Raw genomic sequence first — 23,324 nt, 5'->3', positions numbered from 1 at the left:
CTGTTTTGCTGTGGCTAACCATCATGTCTTTCCTTTTCAGGGCAAACCTCCATCTCTCTAGAATTTCCTTCACCTGTTCCCTGGTGTCACTCCAGATCACAATATCATCTGCAAACAACATAAGTCCATGAAGATTCTTGTCCAAAATCACATATCAACTTGTACATCACCACAGCAAACAAGAAGGGGCTCAGAGCCACTTCTTGGTAAAATGGTAAATGGTTTGTACTTGTATAGCACTTTAAAGGACAAACTCCTTAACTCCTAATGCAATCCCACTTCCACCTTAAACTCTGTCATACCTTTAGTACACCTCACCACTGTCTTACAGCTATCATACATGGTCTGCACAACTTTAACATACTTCTCTGCTTCTCTAGACGTCCTTTTACAATACCAAAGCTCCCTCTTACTGTCTCTGTACTTCTCCTTTAATGTTCTCAAAGCAAATACCGCATTGTTAGTACTTTTTCTTGGCATGTAAACCATACTGCTGCTCACAAATGCTCACTTCTGAGCTCAGTCCACCTTCCTCTACTATTTCCTATAACTTTATTGCATGACTCATCAACTTTATTCCTCTGTAGTTGCAACAACTCTCCCTTGTTTTTCAAAATTGGCACCAGCACACTTCTCCTACATTGCTGAAGGATCTTCTTGCTATCTAAGATCTCATTGATCAGCCTAGACAAAAACTCTACTGTTGTTTCTCATAGACACTTCTAAATCGCCACAAGTATATCATCAGGACAAACTCCCTATCCACTCTTCATCCTTTTCAATGCCTTCCTTACTTCATTCCCATTAATCTTTGCAATCTCCTTATCCACAATGACCATTTTTCTTTAACTTTCCATTAACAATATGCATTAATACCTAAACCAAAACTTTCTACCTTTTTCCTTGCCTAATCACTTACCTCAAAAAGCAAAACACTTTAAGAAAACATAAAACTTTAATGTCACTACTTCAGTTTTTAAAGGGATTTTTCATGGGATTTGGCAAGTAAATCGATATGTCCACTGGCAATATCTTTACCAGGTGTCACAAGTTAGAAATGTTACTGTGTTGCAGATAGTACGGATAGTTAATGAAAACCCTAGAAGTAAGTTCATAACTCAACAGCTTAGTGCACTACAATGTATTTTCATTTGGTTTGGTAAATTTTCACTCTGCACTTTAGAAAGAGGACAAAAACACCTCGATGACATCAAGCAGTTCCAGCAGCTGGGGTGCTCAGTGCTCACAAGAAGCTGGCCAGTATGAGCAAATGGGGAAGCAACAACCTATGCAGCATGCTAGTCTGTACCTATGAGACAGGTAGAGCAGTATCGCAAAAAAACAGCAGAGAGAGTATGTGTAGTTACTCAAAGGCTGAGTGAGTACTTTACATGTAATTATGTCAATCATCCTATATGAGATATAACCATGTTCCCTTTTTGGTGCAATTGATAGTCTGTTTGCATTCCCACTCTATGTAAACCACACAATGGTTCACCTGCATGTGAATTGAGGCTCACATTACCAAAATTTGCTTGTTTGGTCCAGCTTTCACGTCTACCTAAATGAACTGAACTGCAAAGTGGTACCTTTTTATATTGGAGCTTCTGTCACAACAAGAACTGTGAACCATAAACATTTTTGCTGAAAATATAATTAAATGAGCAAAAAGTTTTTGAATAGTTTTTAACAAAATATTTGAGTTTTGAAAAGGTTCTGTCAACTTTAAAAACAATAAAAAGCAAGTGGATTGTTGATCAAATATAAATGGCTTAGGATTGGACTTGAGGTAAAAAGGAGGGATTACAACACTGAAATTTAACACAAACAGTAGAGAAACTTGAGTTTCTTGGCAATAAATCATATATGGATGAACAGCCTGCTTATTTCCCTTTGAATAGGGCCATGCATGAAAAGAAAATGCATTTGTGGTCTGAGCAGCAGAGCTCAGTGTCTGAGTTGTCCCCACTTGATTTGTTGGGTTTTGCTTCCCTTTTTTAGTCTCTTCCATTTCTGTCATATTTTTTTACTTTGCATTTGGTTTAATATTTATGGTAAAAAACCAGTTGGTGCCTTAACCTAATATGAAACAATTGCAAGGCACAAGTACTTCACCGAACACCAGTCCAGGAACATCGTCAGTGATGTGAGGCCTCAGCAGCAGTTTAAGGCTCCAGCCCCACAGAGACAAGATGAGGTGTATTCTCAAAAGTATTTTGTCACATAGGCTGTGCGACCAGGTGGATGCAATGTTTAGGAGACTGTAAATTATAATTTTTTTAAACTGGATCCCAGAGTGAATAAATAATGTTTTCCATGTGTAAATGGGAGCCGCATCTTTTCTTAAATAATGATGTCGTAGCTTTGTCTCTCTATATAATCCGCATGCGCCTGACTCTCACAAAAACAACAAAGTTGTCACTTTCCAGTGTTGTGGCTTTGTTATGGCTGTTATTAGCATTCTCTGAGTTTTTTTTTTTTTTTTTAACAGGCCTGCTCTACACGCTGTATCCCTTGCCACCCCACATATAAATCACAATGAACATGTGTAAATATTTGTTTTTGATCCCCCATCATGGTGCTGTGTTTACTTGACATGAGTTGCCTGCACATGCCCGGTGTTGTTTACATGTTTCTTTAGCAGTGTCACAGTGTCACCAATGGGCCCGGCATATCTAATACAGTCTTTTCAATTGTGCTGCGTCTTCTCTAATTGTTTATTTACCTTGTTAGTCTCTATGCAGACAAACCTGAGAATAATTTAATCCAGTAGTTCCTAAACCTTTATACCCAGCATTAGCTATAAAGATACTAAGCTCTCTAAGGGTGCTGATGGGGCCATGATTTGTATCCACTGGCACTGGCCTTAGATCCACTTGGATCTAAGGACGCAGTGTAACTGTACCCTCAGAAATCAGAAATGTATTACATCAAAGTAGCAGAAATAAACAGGAGTCACCAAGCCAACCTTAAAATCGAATTGTTGCCACACATTTAAACCACAGTAATGGCTGCAAAAATAAAACAGTTAATAACTATTCTGTCAGACATATCTCAATTAACTCGGTATGCTGTACAACCTCTTTTATACTGAATGTATTGGCCACCTGTTTAAAGGACCAATACGTGAAATATCATTATTTTAGAAAGTAAAAACAAACAATTTGTTTGTGAAGAACTAAAGGTATCTTTTTAGAGGGAATATGGTAGGACATCACACACCATCTCTCTGTGTTATTCTCCAGTCTCCTGTATACAAAGCCAGGCCGGCAGTGTGTGCACATACAAGTATGCGCGGCCATGTACGTGCATGTGAATAGCTGCAACTCAGGGCTTAGCCCCTCCTTCCCCTTAAAATGCCACCGCTGCATTCCGTTCAGGACCTAAAAAGGAAAAAAAACTGTCTTTGGCAAAGAGGTTGTGAAATAAGGAATAAGACAAAATGAGGATTAACATTGGCCTCACTTTTACAAGAAAGAAAGCATTTGTAGAGCAGAAGCAGCTCCAGTTTGACTCGGAGCTAGGTTCTCTCCTCTGCAAAGGTAACAGCATGAAGTCAAATGTTTGTTGTTGGTGGTGCTACAGTCCTGTTACACTTGTGTTGCTATGTTGATTTGATTCAGTGTAATGCTACAATTGTGACAAGTCCATAATGCTTTAATTGTGGCATACGCGTTAATTGTTGAAGTTTGACCAGCGAGGGCCCAGCCATTACTGATCTGCAAGGCAAGTAGCCAGTAGCCCAGCTAACACAGTTAGGGTTTGTTAATACTTGTGAGCTGCCCACCGTGATCCTCGCATATATTCAGGACATTCCTTTTTAAAAATAAAATGTAAACTTGAAACGGATAACAGGTCTGGTGCTTAGATTTTAGAGGTAGACAGAGGCTTGGCTTGCCACACATCTTGTATTGGTCTAAAGACAATGCTCAACACTCCACATAGTTGTGAAATTTTGCTTATTGCTCCTTTAAATGTACCAAATATACATAACAATGCAATGTCATAGGCTAATTGTGGTCATCTCTGTCACTGAGCATTTTCCTGGTTTTCACCTTGCCACTGGAACACAGTTGTGTGCAGTCTCATTCCTACAATCAAGTTTTGTTCTTAGAAGTAAATGAAACACAGGAAAAATAGGTCACAGTTTCAGTGTGATTAACAATACAAGGCAGCCCTGCTGGTAAGTGATTGGATAACTATGTATCTAATTAGCAAATAAAATGAATAAAAAGGCAAAATAAAAACCCATCCAAATAGGCCCTTAAATGATGAACTGCTGTTCATTTCATATATAGGACACATTTAACTGTTTAGCACAGATTGAGTTAATATGGCTTTCTTGGTCTCAAACAGAACATATGTGTTCAGCTCACTATAATGGCTATAATCTATCAGCCAGATGACTTCATAATTCCAACTCCTGTTTTCCTTCCCTAATGAACTGTAGTACTGATAAATGTTCTCATAAAAAGCACAATAGTCTTAAGAATACCAAGCTACTGTTTTTATATCACGGTAATGGATACATATTAGAGAGATAAATTCTAGCTCTTTTGTTAAAAACAGTTACACAATTTTAATAACAAATCAGAAACACTTATATTTTTCTATGTAATAAAGGCAGTATTTTGATGACTTTGTAGACCACTGTTTAAACATACTGTGTTATGTATTAATCTGTAATGATATTAAAATAAATGTTATTCTTGGTTTTATTTAGCTTATATAGCTCTACTGGTGGAAGAAGTTAGTCTGGAGTAATTTAAAACAAACTTATACTCTTAACTATTATTGTTGATCCTATGTCATTGAAAATGATAATAAGGAGGCAAAGGTTGACATATGATAAACTTGAGTAAAAACATGATTTCACACAAAGATTTAAATATAAAATAAAACAAAAATCTTTATTAAACAAACAATTTAAAAAAATTATGTTGCTGTTATACAACAAATTGATTATTATAGACTATTGCAGTCTATTACACGTTGTATTACATATTTTTATTGCTTCTTGTTTGACTTTTAATTTTGAAACTAAGCAAATGTATAGAATAAACACTTCACAGAAATGGTGCACATATCTTCACAGGTCTAGTTTTAGAAGTGTTAGTTTATTAAGAATAACAGGTGGTATCCCCACAGCGTGAAGCCATGATGACTTTATTTTATCATTATTTATACACCAAGACTGTATGTTTTTTGTAACAGTAAATAATTACAAATGAGAAAAAAGTGTGGGATTTAACTTTCAGCCAGATCTCCTTCACTATGCAGCAAACGATGGAGCATTGAAGGAGACGCGTGGGAAAACTCTGGTCACCCAAGCCCCTTTTTTTGGCATCTCATTGAAAGGTCTTTAAGCTGTTTGTCTAATATGACAAAAGATGTTTGTCATTTGAAAACCGGCAATTTTAAAAACTTGGTACATATAGATACAGCTAGCTGCCTCATGTCTAGTATTAATTATATTGAGCTGCACCAAAGCAATTCTGGACATTTGATGTTCTCATTAAGTGGTGATTGAACCACTCAGCAAGCATGTATGACTTATTGTGTCACCATGCACATGCTGAACTGTCCCAGTATCAATCATTCTCTGCAAATAGCCATTTAGAAATAATGATACACACACACACACTCAGTGTTTGCTTTAAATGCTCCTAAAAAATGTGGGAAAGGCCACGCTCAACTAGCCTGAGCCCCTTCACTCTCACAAACTACAGAGCACATTTACGAAGGAATATTCAATACATGCTAATTTGTTGTGTGTCCTCACCAAGATTGCCTCAACTATCTCATAGAGCAACCTGGCTCCTTTTCAGGACAGTGGGAGAAAACTTCCATCAAAGTTTGCTGGTTGATAACCATGAATTTCCAATTAACATCCATGTCAATGTGTCAATCTTGGCTGCTTTCCACTGAGTAACCAAGCAATCTAAAATACTCTTTACCAAAAGCAGCAGTGAGAGAGGCACAGGACAGAAAAAGGAGCAGAGATCAGATACAATTACTCTAAATGCCTTTTCATTCAGTGTCAAAGGCATTGCTGCATAATTCAGGCAGCCTCCGTTGGAAAATGGTAAAATGGCAGAAAAAGGGCCAGCCATGGTATATTGCCTCAATGATAGACCCCATAAAGTTAGATGCACTCATCTTGAGTCTGTATTAGAAACAGCAGGGGAACACTCAAGAGCTCATCACACAGCAGACAAATGAGAATAACAGGAATTTTAAGGGGGGATGAGAAGTGCCATTGCTTCTAATGCTGCTTCAAACAGCCACCCAGAAAGCAGCTTGCTGTCAGGCTGGTGAATGAAGTTTTTCTTTTTTTAGTTTTTTTATCGAAAATAAATAAATAAACTTGAACCAGTAGGAGAAGTAAATTGAGCACCTGCAGAGCTGCTGATGCCCTCTCCTTTCAAATACATATTTTTTAATACAAAAAAAATTACTTATAATTTTTATTCATAATTTTGTTTAAGAAATAGAGAACAAAATGTTGCATCAAAGTTTCCTGTGACTCTTAACATAGAGGTAGAATTTTATTTATATTCTGCTAAAACTTTTCTGATTGACAAGAAAAAAAAATCTCCAGCCTCCAAAGCTTCTCAGTTGACTGTAATTGTTGTCTTTGAGGCAGATGTGCCACAAAGAAGAAGTCAGAGAGACAGAAAGTGAGGTTACATCTGCTCAGTGCGGCCCGTTCATCTACCCTTGGCGGAGTCATCTGTAAATCAGGGGCAGAGGGTTCAACTTTGTACGCCTGTCACCGGGCATCAGCATTTAAGTCCAGATTTAACGCTTGAGAAAAAGAGATTCATTTTACCCACGTTATCGTGAGTCAATACAGAGAGCTATGGCAATTTTATTGGATTGCCATGGTAACTGTTGGGAAAAGTGCTTTCTCTCTGTCTCCGCATGTCTCTCGCTGTTGAAGAGGCTGTACTGTACGCCTCTACAGGTCTACCTCAGGTCAAATTGCTGCTTTACAATGTTCATACAGCCAGCTTTCTTAAAAATTGATTTATGAAACAACATAAACTTTACATAAGCAAAAAAAAACTGCAGGGTTATTTCTTAAATCTAAATACTGGATTTATGTGGTCTGACAGAAGTTGGCCGCTTTTTACATGTGGTCAAGAAATTTGACCCAGCTAGATGGGTTAGAGCGTTAGAGCAGGGGTGTCTAAAGTGCTGCCTGGGGACAGTTTGCATCGCCTGGACTGATTTTGTGTGGCCCCCGGTGGAAATTCAAGAATGTCATTACATTTCATTTTCTTACGATGTAAAATGTTTGGTGTAAAAACTGTCTGTTTACAACAAGCATCAGAAATGGGATTTTAGTGGTATGGGTGTTGGTACCAAAGAGGGTGGTCTGTTTATTTCAGGAATTTTTGTCATGTGTACAGAGATTGGTACAAACAAAGAGAAAACAACCAGTGTGTGCCATTTACATGGATACATTGTTGATGAGAAAAACTGGCAGATTAGTTTAAGATAACAAGCCTTGCAGCGGATTGGCTTCAGCAGCAGAAGACTACTCCAGTGAGTAAACTGAGGCTACAATTTACACACACTTAGAAACAAGGGACCATGAGGTACTAAATTGTTGCTTGGTTGAAGCTGAGTCTAAATTTCAGCTGCAACATTCAGATGGTAGGGTCAGAATTTAATATTCAGAACTTAAAGATTGTCTGTCTTGTAACAACGTTTCAGGCACCTGAACTATTCAGCAAGAGGTGGAACATACTTACATTTTTTCTAATTTTTGAAAATGTGATCTCCTTGGAGTCAGACACAATTATAAGGCTTATATTAAATAAATGAATAATTAAACACAGAAAAGTCACAGAATATTTCTTGGTTAATAATCCAGATTTGTGCTTTTTCAGGTCCATTCTTCAGTAGCATTAATGTTAGAAATTATGCACTTTAGCTCTTATTTTGGGTTGAAAACCTAACGCAGTATGTTGGGTCAGGCCCAAAACCTAATCCTGTTGTTTTAAATCAACCCAGGCATGGATTGGTCCATATTTGACCCATGCATGTGTTAGCATAATAACTGTAGTTAGATTGTTTTTAACCCAACAGGTTTTACAGGCACCTGCTCAATTTGCTCAAAACTACATGCAGACCCACTCATATGCACCATTCATTTAACCTATTCCCTCTCAGTCCTGATGAATTACTATGCATTCTGTTGTATTTAGTCACCTTCTGGTTCCTTCAATGATTGCTTGGTTACATTTTATCTAAAATATGCGCTCTAGGCTACAGATCCAGTCAGGCATTATAGACTCTGAGGAATAAATGCCTTTTTTTTTTTTTTTTTACTTATTTTGAAAAACCTATAATATTTAATCTTCCATCCCACAGACCATCTAGCAAGACCTAAGTTATCAGCAGTGGTTTGCTGACTGGCGTTTTAATCATTCTGTTTCCATAATGGAGCTGATAGCTCCATCTGCATGGAGTCGAGGGGAGTCGGAGTTACAAGCGGCACAAACACAGAGAACAATCAGTGAGCATCTGGAACCAGCACACTAAAGGCTCCAACCCTCCTCCTCCTCCTTCCGCACCACCTGTATAATGACCTGAGCACCAGGGGAGCGAGATCAACAGGAGCTATCCACTCAGAAATGCACCATCCAGACCCCCCATCCAAACTAATTGAGCCATTGAAAATGCTTATTATGCACACTGGTGGCAAGCCATTATAATAGGACAACACACATTATCACCAACACTGTATTCTGTGTGTTTCTTTCCCTGTTTTGGGCTTGGCCTGTGGCAGGAAAGCAGCTAATTGAAGAATTACACCCACTGAAGGCAGCAAGTCATTAAACTTCAATGCATGTACTGACTGATGATGTGCAAGAGAATAGCTCAAACTAGTTAAATGAGGCAGAAAGCTCACAAAGGCTTCTTTCTGAAGGACGCTGATATGATTAAAGGACTTTTCATTATTTAAAATTTTCTAAACCCATCACCAAATAGTTGATTTTGTTTTTCCTGTGTTCTCCATGAAAACACAGAGGTTTCACAGAGACAATTCACTGTATGTGTTTTAGTCCCAAACTGTATTAATTAAATAACACAATAAACAAAATCTGCATACTGAGGAGAGTATTTGGTGAATAGCAATAGCAATCCCAATAAAAATAGTGTGCTAAATTAAATAAAAAAAAGTAAAATTTAACCCATGTCCCTAGAAATATACAATGAAATTGTATACATATTTTCATTCTGTCACCATCAAGAAAAATAAACAACCAGAAAAACATTTCAACCCTATACCTGGGAGCAGAGAGATGTAGATTAACACCTCAGGTTAGGACTGTTGGGCTGTGTTGCTCTGCTGCTGCGAAAATAAGGGAGCAATTTTAAAAGCTACCTCTTGAGAACGTTACTTCAGCAAATTTAAATATGACTCATGATGAGGCTTGTTTAGTAGATGTAAAGTACCTTTTGGAAATAACAACCTTTAAGCAGGTATTAAACATAATGTTCAGCCCACATTTCTGCATGAAAAATGTTTTCTATTGGTCTGATGTAATATTGTGCTTTTAAATGTTGTGTTTTCATTAGTTGTAAGTAGAGAATCTTCATAATTAGAAAAAAAAGTCTCAACAGTAACAGTCTGAGTGTAATTAATCTTTGTAATGTGTTTTAATTAGTACATTTTTTGAATAGCTTTATTGAAAATACTTCCTCTCGACATCTGTGTTCCGGTGTGATGATACCATAAAACAACATTCTGAAACCTACATCTCTGAGCATTCAATGCTACAGTTTCCGGGGAACTGTAAAGGCAACACAATCATTTCCATTCTAATTAGTTTTATACATAAATATTAGCTTTTTTTTTTGTAAGGAGAGCTTCACAAATTGGTAAAAACTGATGTTTTCTGCAAAAATTCAAACTTAAATTACAACTACAAATAATTTTTAAAGATGCATTTTTTTCACAATGCTTCAAAAGCCCAAATTACGTATGGCAGATTGCTATGCCGCTTTACAAACTCAAGTGCAAACAGCTCATTACAGTAAAGCAAAAACAGGAAACCGAGGCAACCAGGAGAACATAAAATAGAAAAAAGAGAAAAACAAATCTATTAAGAGTCACAGAAAACTTTGATGCAACATTTTGTTCCCTATTTCGTAATCAAAATTATGAATTATTTTTTTTTTATATTCAAAAATTAACAATATTAACAGAGATAATTTATTCCTTGTCATGATTTAGGTTTGCTTGTTTTGAACTTTTCTGGAAGTTTCAGCCCTGTCACAGAAAATCCTCCTATTACCTCAGTCCACTTTTCAGTCACCACTCATCTGCCCAGACCAGTTCCACCTGTCACTAATTAGTTCCATCACTCCTCACCTGTTCCCCAGCCTTGATATACCTGCCTCTCTGACCCACTCTGTGCCAGATCGTCATTTCATTTCACATTTCATTTCCCAGCACTTCACATCTCCTGACTTGTGCACTGCCATCATGTTTTTTTTTTTCCAGTTTGTCTCCGTAGTCGGTTCGGTTTAAGACTGGTAACGCCTGCATCTCCTAGTCTGTTTTTGTTCTTTTTCAATACATAATCCAACAGGTCGAGGCTCAAAACCCAAACAATTTAATGTTTGGTCTTTGAGCGGTTGCTGACCCAGATGCTCTTTACTACTACGATCCAAATTTAAAGAATCCACTCAATTCCGATTATCAAGATTTGTAATCGATTCTCACACATGGGCATGGTGAGAGGGACGTTTTTCTGTGTCACTACACTGCCTATTTCAGACCAAAGCAAACCAGTTCCTGAAATGTAAATGCCCAAAGCATGAACACAAGAATGATGTGATCTAATGGCAGAAACTTCGGGAAAAATTGTAGACTTTCTTTAAAGGAAGTGTCTGTGAAGAAATCAACTCTTTAACCTCCTTTTCCTGAAAACATAATGTGTTTACTGTATTCAGGATGGAAGGATGATTTTACCCGGTATAACAAAAAGTGTTTCTGAACAGGATTACCAAATATAGCTTTAACAATATTTGCCTCAAGTAAGTACAGCTTTAATAAATAACCACCCCTGAGGTTATGTGAAAGAGTTTCTTTAAGGGTGCCGAACGCAATTGAAGATAATTTCATATTCTAAGATCTAACAGCATCAACCAATTATACTCGTCTCTCAAACCATTCACCTTTGCTGCCCACAGAATGTGATCATACTGCTACAAATGCTGCAACTTTGACATCTTTTCCCTGGTGGTTTAAAAACATTTGCCCCTTGTATCATGTTTCTACAGGCTCTCACCTTTATGAGTATTAAGATAAACAACTTATAAGTGTCATCAGACCCTCTTCCCCACAGTACTGCTTAGTCAGTGGAAAAACTGGGCATTGTCCAAAAGTATAAAGGACAATGTACAATTTTTGCAGAGATTTATAGTTTTGGGCCAGGTACTTTAATGTAAAGTTTGTTGCACTCTCAATGATCTTTGCTCCCTTCTGGTAAAAAATCTTAAAAAAAGGCTTACAATAAATAGTTGCTGTTGGGACTCCAAATAACTATGATTCTCTAAGAACGGAGTATGGATGTGTTTTACCTCCCTTACCATCCTGCTCAGTGTGTGTCGTGGAAAGATGGGTCCTGGTCTCGCCTTGTTTGTCTCAATTAAATGTTTAAAAATGATGTTCGGACTTTAAATACTGGTCACATTTCACGCGTAGCTCTTTTATGATCTCTGCACATGCCTGCTTTACACGAACATGTTTTCTTTTCTTGCCCATTTCGAATAGGGGCTAAAGGAAATGGGGCGTTGTGTCAGATCATATTTATATATGATTTACTAGAAAAGTAATCCATCCATCCATCCATTTTCCAAACCGCTTTATCCCTCATGGGGTCGCGGGGGTTGCTGGTGCCTATCTCCACTATAAAAGTAATATATAGTTTAAAAGAAATTCAATTGCATTTATTTCATAGAAATTATGAGAGGTGTCAGTAACTGTACAACTGTTTAATTTGTAATAATTATTTGTTGGACAGAGGCAGGCATCCACTGTTCATCCCTTCTAACACAGGGTCTAAATAGCACTTGATAAAACATTTTAGAACCAAAGGTTTTATGTAAAATATAAGTAGAAGAAGCTACTTGTTAGGACTGAAAACCTACTGCCCCCTTGTACAGTGAAAAACAAGCAGTCATATCAAATTTATGCTGCTGGTAGTTTTAAAATAAAAAAATTGCATAACACAAACTGGAACAGCATGTATTTCTGTAAAACAACAGGAGTAGGAGGCATAAAAAAAAACTTGAGGTGGGATGAAGTAAACAGCCAGCAGAATATGTGATTAGCAGGCATTAGGTTAGATATTACCACAGATAAACAAAACCGAAAACAACTGCAGACACATTTCATATATAATAGGGACAGAAACAAGCCTAAAGTTATTTCTATATATTCTTTCAGACTGAAGCTGTCGACGTTACACAGGTGAGGATTTTTTGGTTGTTGTTGTTCTTCATTGGTATGAGCAGAGTACAGCTTTCATTCATAGTTAAACCAAAACAATTAAAAGGTGTGGAATTACTGAATTAATTAAAAACGCTGAGTGTAGAATGATTATGTTGTTAGTTCTAATGTGTAAGATGATTAAAGACGTCATGATAAGACAACTGATGTCTGCAGAGACTCTACGCTGAACACAGATCAGCAAGGGTTTTCGAAGAATTGAGCTTTGGTGGGAAATGTGATTTCAATTAGAAAATCAACCCCTGGATAATGCTATGGAAATAAAAATCAATGCAGTCCAATGCAACTTTGCACTGTTTTTTCTAACTAATGCTTCATTATTCATGACACTGTATGTTTGTAAATACGTCTTAAATCAGTTTCAATAAGAAATGATCAGGTATCTGTCTAAACCTGTCTAAATATCAAACAATTTCAAAAAGTGCTCAAAAGTGACAAAAAGGAAAAAAAATAAAAAAATAAACAAAATTATGTATCTGTCTTTTAGCAATCGTCTCATCAGCAATTCAAAGCTGTGCTGCTGGAAATTATATATTTTTTGCTTTGGGGGTAATTTGAGGCAAACATGGGTTAATGTGTTGTGAAGGCAAAGTCCTTTGCAGAGTGTCTTTTATTTTTGAAACAGCTCTGATGAGGAACCGCGATCTTACTGGAACAACGATGTGCATCCATTTGGAAAGAGAGAAACGACTTTCTTTCCCTGTCAGCTTTCAGGAAGCTGTGTTAACTAATTTCCTCCTGGATACAATATCAAGCCATCATTTGAATCACAGGTGGCCTCACACTAACCTCCCAATCAAGGAAAAATCAAGGGAGCACAACAGAGCTGACAAGACCATTAACAGCTGCCATTTTGCATTCATTATACAAAGCTCAATCACAATTGTGGAATACATATTTATGCCTCTAGCATTAAAACTGTTTTTAAAGTTAGGTTTTACAACAAAATCATATATTTCCTTGCTAGTTCCTAATTTGTTCACCGGTATCTGAGCCTCAAGACACTAATACTATATAAAAACCTGTTCAGTATTAATATACTTTAAACACCTTTACTATCCAGTGGCTGCTTTTACGACATGTCTGTTATTGCTCCATGTGGAAAATATTAAATTAACCCAGTTTACATGATAAGATGTAGAACATAACTTATGTATCATTACACTTATGAAGAAGTCATGTACCTCATAAATGTAATGAAACGTTAATTCTGAAACATCAAGCTGAGAGGGTGGTCTGTTGAGGATTGTCCACAAAAGTCACAAGGGTCCATGTGTAGTAGTATTTCAAGCAAGAAGCATTCAGTGTAGTCAAGAACTCTTCACAGAAAGCATTTATCTGCACATACATTGCATTATGTTCTGTGTATTCTGCTCTTTGTCTTCTGTTTTGCTCCTCGAGCTCAATACTTTATTTTAATATGATGCTTTCAAGCTGTTGCTCACATTTCTTTTGTATCTTTTCTCAGACAGTGATATAACACCCAAAATTGTAACTTTTAAAACACTGGAAAGTTGGTCCTTTGGCCTGATAAAATTCTGTCAAATCCCCATTTATTCAGGTCAGGTGGGAAATATGATGCAGTGATTTAAAATTACAGCAACATTGACAAGCGTTTTAATTTTTGGCCGTGCAGACACATAGATCTAGATGGACCGTGTGAATGGAGCCTCTCACCAATTTGGCATGCACTTTCAATTTTCATAAATAAATAGAAATCATCAGGGCAGGGAATAGATGCCCCCCAAATACCAAACATAGGAATACAGAGATGAGTTTGCATCCCCTTTGACACTACTGCCAACATGAGCCTGTGAGCGACTTCTCACCTACCTGATTGCATCTCAGAAATGAACAAAGCAATGAACTACAGCATAACTTTGCAGAGAAATAATGGCAACCCCTTCCCTGTGAAGTACAGAAAGTTCATCCTGAAAATGATTTCAACAATAACATTCCAGTCCTTTTTTCCACATTTGTCTGTTGAAACACCAAAAACATGAGTGATGACAACAAACAGTTTTGAAAATGCTAAGAATTTGTCTTTATGCCTATTTTGACATGAGTACAAGATAACATTTTGCCCCTGGGGTCCAGTTCTACTCTTTTTTTTTTATTTTTGATAAGCTGTGTTGTTGTTGTTGTTTTTTTCATTTTGATGACATTGTATACTATTGATTCTGCACAAGATGTTGGTAAATCTGTGTTTGCAGCTGACTGTAAGGAGCTTCAAGAGTCCCTGCAGTCAATTTGTTTTCCTGTTTTCTCACCCACACAAACGCACCCTAGCCATCTAATTGTACACTTCTATGACAAAGCAAATTGTCTGAGCAGACTGGATGCAAAATAAGTTTTAGCAAAGAATATTTAAAAATAAGACAATAAGACAAAAAACTTGCTATTTGTGGCTTCAGGACATCCAAGAGTGTCCACCAAGTGCCAAGATGGCCTTCTACTAAGGAGTGGGCATTAGAGTCATGTTGACACCATTGCAAAGCCTAGGTGGCATTGGCACAATGTGGGTGTGAGCATAGCTTCCCACACAGTGAGATGAAGGCTTCTGGACAGCAACAACTATGTGACAGGAAGGAAAACAAAGAAGCAGCAAGGACAGGAATTCAACAGGAATAACAAAGATGGACGGCAAAAGATTTCTCTCTTCTTTCTCTAGTATATAGCAGTGGATCTCAAACTTTACGCCTCTGACCGCTAAAATAATTGTGGACGACACGGGTGGCACAAATTGCTGAATAGGTAAATGAGAATTTTACTGAGTGCATAAAACAGAGGTTCAGTTTGAACAAGTGCTAAATTTTAGTCTAAATCCCCTTCAACTGAGCAGTTTGATCCAATTTACTGCTTAAATGTTGCTTCACCTCACCATGATCTCCTCAGTCGGACCGTTTATAGCAAGGAAATAAAAGTTAGAATCAAGAACTTTTTAATACATTTTTGAAATGTCGCTAAGTCCCCATAATTTTGACGGAATACATTAGAAAAACTTTTACACAGCTCTGCAGGCGGCTCAGACCAAGAACCAACCTGTAATAGAGCCCCCAGCCAGTGGCATGCAAACTGCTACAGTTACTCACCACTTGCAGAAACAACATCTTTGGGGCCGTTATCAAACCAAAACTATCTGGAAACTTTTAAAATGATCATTTTAATCAGCATATAACTGACAAATGAAAAAATGAGACCCATCCTTCCTACTCATTGCCAGGGTTCCATTAATATTTTGCCACTGCCATTTCATGAGCTTTGAGATTGGTGGTTTAAATAAGGGATTGCATGTTTACATCAGAGTACTTCTTTCTGGATGCCGGGGTGCTAACGATGTGGTTGGTGGCGGAAGTGTTGTGTCTTGGAATGTGTCCAATTATGGTCTAGGAAAATTTTCAATTCTCAATAAACCCTTGAATAATGGACATGAAATGACCAACTATGGTAATGCAAACGTAATGTAAAAAAACTTACAGCACAATAATTGACAAAACACATTAAAAGACTGAAGTCATGTGTTGAGTTTGTCAAAGTAAAGCTAGATTAGAAATTACAATTTTGATATTCTACACAGGGATGGATGATATAAAAAAAATGATAAAATAGAAATCCTATTGATTGATATCAATAATCATCAACAAATTCAACATATTTTAAGTGCAGCCCTGGCTATTTTATGCTGTTGCTTAGCTACCTATTTTTAGATACAGAACACATCTTCACTGAATTCAAACTCAACCTTTTATTCAACCAACTTTTTACCAACCTGCAAGTTTTTAAAAAAGAAAAAAGAAAGGGTGTTCTCTGAACTCTTTCAAGGGGGATGAGCTTGGTGACCTGAGTGTGCCTGGGTCTGTTTGTAATTGGTTGGGAGGATGTATTTACTATAATATTAACCTACATTACTAGAATGCAAAAGTAAGTAGAACTGTTACTCTATTGAACTTATTATTGACCCTTTTTTTCTATCGTCGATATTCGCCTACCGATCGATCGATATACATTGTTATTGAATTATCATCCAGCCTTAATTCTACACCATGCAATTCACTTCAAACCATTTGTTTTTTAGCTGTTTTGTCTTACCTGGTGTTTCCCCAAATGGCTTTTGTGGTTTGGCAGTCTCTGTTTTGCTGATAGAGGACTTGGTGGTGCTCTTGGACTCTGTTGAGGTCACCACAGAGAACGTCCTTTGGGAGAGCCTTGAAGTAGTGCTAGTGGTTGTTGCCACTGTAGTAGTTGAGGCCTTAGTGGACAGGGTTGCATTGAGTTCTGGTTTGCTAGGATCATCTATGCTATCTGTCCCCGTGGGTCCCCAGTCAATGAAACTAGGCACCGTTGTAGTCCGGCCCTCCTGAGACTTGTCATAGCTGTCCCACTTGAGCTGCCTCCTGGCTCTAATTAACAACCTCCCTCTCGATAATGCAACAGGAGCTTCTACTATCCCAGCCAAAGGGTCACTTGGCTCTGTTTGAGAGTATCTCAACCAGCACTCCTTGCATGCCGCTTGTCCTTTATGTGCTAACTTCCGATGTGTTTGTCCTTTGGATTTCAGTCCCATCGCTGCCCTGTTGTCTTGAGGTGGAGGAACAGGGTGAAGGAGCCGGCGCGCCAACGGGGTCACTGTTCTCCAATGAAGCTTGTTGGGCATATCCCAGAGAGGCTGCAAGCGAGGCCGGGAGCGAGCAACCAGTTTAGGTGTGAGCTTGATCCCCAGACCCTGAATTAGGGGGCTGCACACAGAGAAGTCCAAGGTGAGGTGAGTCATGGCCAGCAGGATCCAGACCCGGTGCCCCACACAGCTGCCCGGCCTCAAAGCAGACGAACTGCAAAATATAGCACAAAATACACAAAATATAAATGAGACAGGTCCTTTTCTTGGCAAGGACAATCTAAGCAAAATCTTTGCATCGATAGTCATTACCCATCTGTACACCAGTCAAGGTTTAGACTCTACAACGTCTGCAACAGCCACTCCATTAGGTTTAGACAATAATTACGTTTACAAAGGGCCTCTTGAATTACAGCTTAAAAGGTCATTTATAAAGTAAATGTTGCAGAACATATGAGAGATGTTGGATTTGCACCTCTGTACTCTGATCTATTACTGGCAAGATAGAGCTATCCTTGACTTTCGAGATTCATATCAATCCAGGGATGATTAGACCAACACGTAAGGTCAGGCGTTTAGCTGATCATCATATTTTACATTATCTTGCCCAGGCACAAAGTCATCTGATTCCCAAGGAGCTGATTATGCAGCACAATGCTTAAGGTGGTTCTACGTTATGCCGCCAAATTACACAGCATGTCAAATATGTTGTAGGATTTATTTTTTTACTATTTAGACAGCAATAGTTTACTGAATAGTACTGTAAAGTACCAGCTTCTGGACAAAGTTCACTTTCTGATTACAAGGTGATAGATGGGCTGTGTATTCAGGCTGCGACCCGGTAGTGGGCTTCTTTTAAACTCAACCTTCAGAGGCCCCAGGGACAAAGCTACACATTGATTCCTGAGGGAGAAAGCTCATTATAGGCTATCTTTAATCTCTGCTGTCCTTGCCCAATTTAAGCCCACAAGGATGGCTCCGTTTGGAGGCATCAGAGAGTTTGATGACAAATGAAAACAGCCTGGTCGGGTTCATCAATGGTTAGAGGCATCAAAAAAGACATATAATTATAGAGGCTTGTTTGTGCAACTCTGGCACACCACTATCACCACTATACTGTCTAATTGTACTTTGCATAGGCAAGTAGGTATATTACAATTGCTCAGATAGGGATTTGACAGCTTTAATGGATTCAATGTCAAACATAATCATGTGTGTTGCATTTTATGAACAAAATGTTAAGTGCGAACAAAGTTTTTTTTTACAGCGCATAAGTGAAAGACTGACAATGATAAGAATAGCTATGTTTGCAGTATTCCCTGCTTTTCAGCTATTCAGCCAGGGTGTGAGGTACCAACAAGCTACTGATAGAGGAATAATTTAAAATGGCATTTTAATTGAGCTATAAAAGGAGACTGATGTGATCACGAAAGAGGTGCGACAAGGTCAGTGTACTATCGACAGCAAAAAATATGGGCGATAATCTGTCTTGTACGAGCCCTGGCCCTGACCTCAGACTTTCTGGCACTGATCCTGGCTCCCACCCAACCTGGAGACCTGAGATAATTCTCTTTTAAATCTCTGGGCCAAATGAATGCAATATCCGATATGGGGAAGCGGATGTTGCTTGTCATTAATGAAATTACTTTGCAAAAGGAAAGGTAGAGTTTTACATGCTTAAATGGCATGATTGCAAATCATTTAGCTTTTAACCCAGAGTCTAAAGAAAGATTGCAGCAAAAGATAACATATAGACCCTCTGCAACAATTAGGTTGTTCTTCATTCGTACGTGGCAAGTAGGTGGAAATGAAAACATGTGGACACAGACGATGCTCAGAAGTCTAATAGGCTCATGTTGTTAACGAAACACAAGCTGATTTATGACTATATATGATTCATTTTCAGAAATTGCTCTGATTTATTAGTAGTGATGCACAGTAAAATATTTATCAAAAAGAAATTAGATACATGTTAAATTAAAGAAAATGATAAAGGATTTTGTTTTTATTTTGCTAAAACAGCTGCAAACACCTTCCACTTTTTAAATAGGTTTTGCATCTAGAAAGTTCAACTTCCAACAAGATGACCTATGATGAATAAAAGCAATTTTTTTACAGTGATATTGCAACCATTTGATCTCCAAGAGCCAATAGCTCAGATATCCCTTTGTGGGCTATAAAAAGGGTCAGCTCAATGGCCAGTTTTACAGGCTGATGAGATTATGCTAGATCACATAGAAATGCTGTTAATGAAGATTTAAAGCAGCAGATATGAAATCAAAGTGTCTATAAATGAACAATGGCATCGGTTTGACTTAACATACTTTATAAATGAGCTCTAGAATAATCCCTAAATTGTCAAACTAGAGACCTATAGCAAACCTTGAACACCCATCTTTGCTTTTGTACATCAAGGGAGAATTGTTAGTCTACTGATCTTCAGCCCTTAATGTGGTGCCTGTGGGAGGTGCATTGAAATCTCTTGGCAACAATCTTTTTATGCCAAAGTTTATAAGCATATGACTAAGTCAGTCTTACATCAGCTATTTTTATAAAGGGTTTGCTTCAGGCTTGACATTCTTTAATTATGTTTTGTATTCTTATTTTAAAATGAGTAGCTCTGGAGTTTCCTTGTGTTGATAAATATGACTGGTAAAAACTACCAACAACATTGCCACAAAAACATTAAAGAAGCTTCTAAGTTTGTTATTTTTTTTTTCATACAAGAAAATGTGTAAGCACTGTAAGGATATTGCAACTGGCTGACCACTACTGAAAACAAAAAAGGGGAATCTCGGTTTTCCAAAAATAATTGTATTCCTAGTATTGAGTTTTGTCTCATCTCTGGAGCTGGATGTAATATTGCAGCTCTTGTGCCAGTGAAGCTTACCAAAACCAGTCATTGCTGCTCTTGGCAACGCAAGCCAAGGCAAATTTATTAATAAAGCACATTTCAGTACAAAGACAATGAATTGTGCTTTATATGATTTCTTGTCTGGTGTTGTTTCTTGGACTGGATGACTGAAATTAAAAAAAGAATGTATAATGACAAGCTAAAATTTTCATTATTTAACAGACAAATAACTTATTAAGTCCATGTGAGAACTGCACTTCCGCCTGGCACCTCATCTCCATGCTGATCAGCAGCTTGATCAAACACTGCTGTGGGACAACATCCAATTCCTAAACAGACACTAGTTGCAAGTGAGCCAGTTTGGTTGTATTGGTCCCTGGTATGAGATGGTATTGATTTTTAAGTTTTAATGATTTTGCGGTCAGGACTGCAGGCAAGCCATTCCATTCTCTTTAACTTCAAATTCTGGGTGTAGTCTTTGATAAACCCCACTTTGTGTAAGAGCGTTGATATCCTAAAACTATAAAGATTGGATCCAAAGAGCATAGATCATCTTGACATCTCTCTATTTTGAGATTACCTGTAATGGTGACAAGTCTGTGAGAAGCCACCCCTCTGCAACCTCTGCTGCTCAACCCAAAAGATGCGTTTTCATTACAAATGTGGAACCACTTCAAGGGAAATGTATAGGCTTTTACAACAGAATAAGATTTACTGCTTGAGCCATTGTTACAAAAAAAGAACAACAAACACACATTTCTTCTTTTTTTCTTTCTTTTCATGCTGAGTTTAGGGTTAGGGTTACCATCAAGAACAAAAGTATTAAAGTATAGCTTAACTAAAGAATGTTATAGCCTGACCAGAGATACGTAAATTCATAAATCATTCAAGGAATTCAGTGCTAGTCACCCTATACATTTTTATGATTGGACTTTTTTATTCTTTTTTTTTTTTTTGCTTTGCAGTAACAAATACAAAGATGAATAAATTATTAAATCAGAAATCAGAATCTTACTTTACTTTTAATAAATAAAAAGATGCAGGCACTATGTAAGTTATTTTAATTTGTAAGTCATGCAGTTCTTCCCTTCATTCTTTATACACGCACTTTTACATGCTGATGTGTTGTCTGAATCATACTCTTTGGATTGCACACTACTTACATAAGTCCAATCACAGCAGGACTTGCTAGAGATATAATATCCTAGCTGCAAGTCAAATTTTCTAGGAACTGCACATTGATAATTTAAGAGATACTAACATACTCTGACATCTTGCATAATGAAAATATAATTTGGAAGTACACTACACAGATGGCAGGAGAAGTAGTGCAACATTCTCGTGTGAACAAACCAGATTGCTTTTTGAAGGCACTGTGTGTAGAGCGTCCTATTTTATGAGCTACATCATACTGTCATGGCTAACTTCAAAGTTTAGGTAAGCCCTAGGAATGTGGCAGAAAATCCTTTTAGTGGAGCTTGTGACATGGCCTTATCCTAAGCTTCTACTGTCCCAGTCTCACATTTTTATCTTCAAACTGTGATAAAACATGAAGCCTTTCTGGTTTAGATACACAGAGCCTTGCAAAAGTATTCACACCCCCGGAACTTTTCCCCCACTTGTCACATTACAGCCACAGACTTCAATGTATTTCAACAGCATTTTAACCACAAACACGAAATGGTGTGGTTTTGTGAAATCAAAACACATGACACATATTTCCCTTTTTTAAATAAATTGAGTGTGGAGTCTCAAAGGTCAATACCTTTGCAAAACCAACTTTCTTTGCAATTACAATTGCAAATATTTTGATGTATTGTATATCTCTACCGGCTTTGCACAAACAAATTTATTGGAATAGCTCAAGCTCAGTCATAATGTAAATGAAGTTTCTGTGAACATTAAATTTCAAGTCTTGCCACATATTCTTAGTAGGATCTAAACTTTGAGTCATTCCAACACATGAATCGTCCTTATTCTAAGCCTTTGTAGTAGTAGACCTTTGCAAAAATACATTTTATTGATCTCCTTCCTCAATGGTTTATTTTGAACAAAGGCTTTCTTTTTGCCACTTTTCCATAAAGGCCAAATTGGAAGAGTGCATAGCATACGCCCGAGCTCACTTTGAATGTGGTGCAGGTTGCGGCCCTGATCCAGTTCTGGTTTTCCGCAAACCCTGACTCAAGCTGCTCCTAGGCCAGCTGCGACTCCAGTTGCAGAAATGGCGCTGGCAAGAACAGAAGTTCATGTGGTCCTTTCTGTTGCTATCCCTCATAAATGATCAAAAACAGCTATGGTTTTTATTTTTTAGGACAAAACTTGTTATCCGTGCATTAAAATATCCTATTTCATCCTCCAAAAGCCCCTCTGTTGCTTCGTGTTTCTGGCAGAATCTTTCACAGCGCTGCACAGCCTTGGTAACCGGACCCACAACTGCATGCAGTGACTGGAAACATTGATTTTTAATTATCTGTGTTCCTTGCGGCACTGCAACCGTATCTGCACTGTAGTCATTCTGAGCCTGGGGTAATAATTCTCTTGTTAACAGATTCCCCTATCTGAGCTGGGGATCTCTGCAGCTCCTCCAAAGTTGGCAACTTCTGTAATAATTATCCCCTTGCCTGCCCAGTCAGTCTACTTGGAAGGCCATGACCTAATAAATTTGTAGCTCTGCCATGCTCTTTTCATTTTCATGGTTTGAACATTGCTCTATTACATATTCAAGCTTGGGACATCGTTTTCTAACCTAACTCTGCTTTAAACTTCTCCCCCACTTCCTCCCTGACCTTTCTGCTGTATTCCTTCATCTTCACAATGCTGTTTGTACCCTAATGTTCTCTAACAAACCTCTACGGCCAACACACAAAAGCCGGATGTATATTACGATTAAATTACACAAAGGTGGACTCTAATATTAATTAGGCAACAATTGGTTGAACTCAATTCAACTTTGTTAATCCCACAAGGGGCAGTTAGTTAAGATCAGCATGTTTGCAACAGTACATAACACAAATCACTTCAAAACATACAATAACTGATTTGTATTTAGATGCCTAGGAGTAAGGGGGAATAAACACCAATGAATACCTTGTTTGTTTGATTTTTATTTATAAAAATAGTGAAAACAGGGGGAAAGTTTCCCTTCCAATCACGTTTTTTGGTTGTAACCTGACAAAATCTGAACAAGTGCAACGAATACTTGTGCGAGGCTCTTTAAATCTTTAAGACAAAAAAAATCTAATTTAACTTTAAGACTGATAATTTGGTAACAGACAATCTGATGCATATACTCACAAAATGACTGGAACTAGAAATCAAGC

General features: G+C 37.7%; 1 protein-coding gene across 1 annotated transcript in view; it reads right to left on the bottom strand.

Annotated features, from left to right (window-relative positions):
* Positions 1-23,324, bottom strand: part of ajap1 (adherens junctions associated protein 1) — a 70,300-nt gene that overhangs the window by 16,202 nt on the left and 30,774 nt on the right. Inside the window, exon 2 of the mRNA XM_012866737.3 lies at positions 16,625-17,364. Coding sequence (XP_012722191.2) covers positions 16,625-17,364 — 740 coding nt within the window. The remainder of the gene's footprint in view (positions 1-16,624; positions 17,365-23,324) is intronic.

Source organism: Fundulus heteroclitus, chromosome 1 (genome assembly GCF_011125445.2).
Source record: "Fundulus heteroclitus isolate FHET01 chromosome 1, MU-UCD_Fhet_4.1, whole genome shotgun sequence".
NCBI classification, from domain to species: Eukaryota; Metazoa; Chordata; class Actinopteri; order Cyprinodontiformes; family Fundulidae; genus Fundulus; species Fundulus heteroclitus.
The sequence above is the reverse complement of the archived record's forward strand: the minus strand, read 5'-3'. Positions and strand labels throughout refer to the sequence as shown.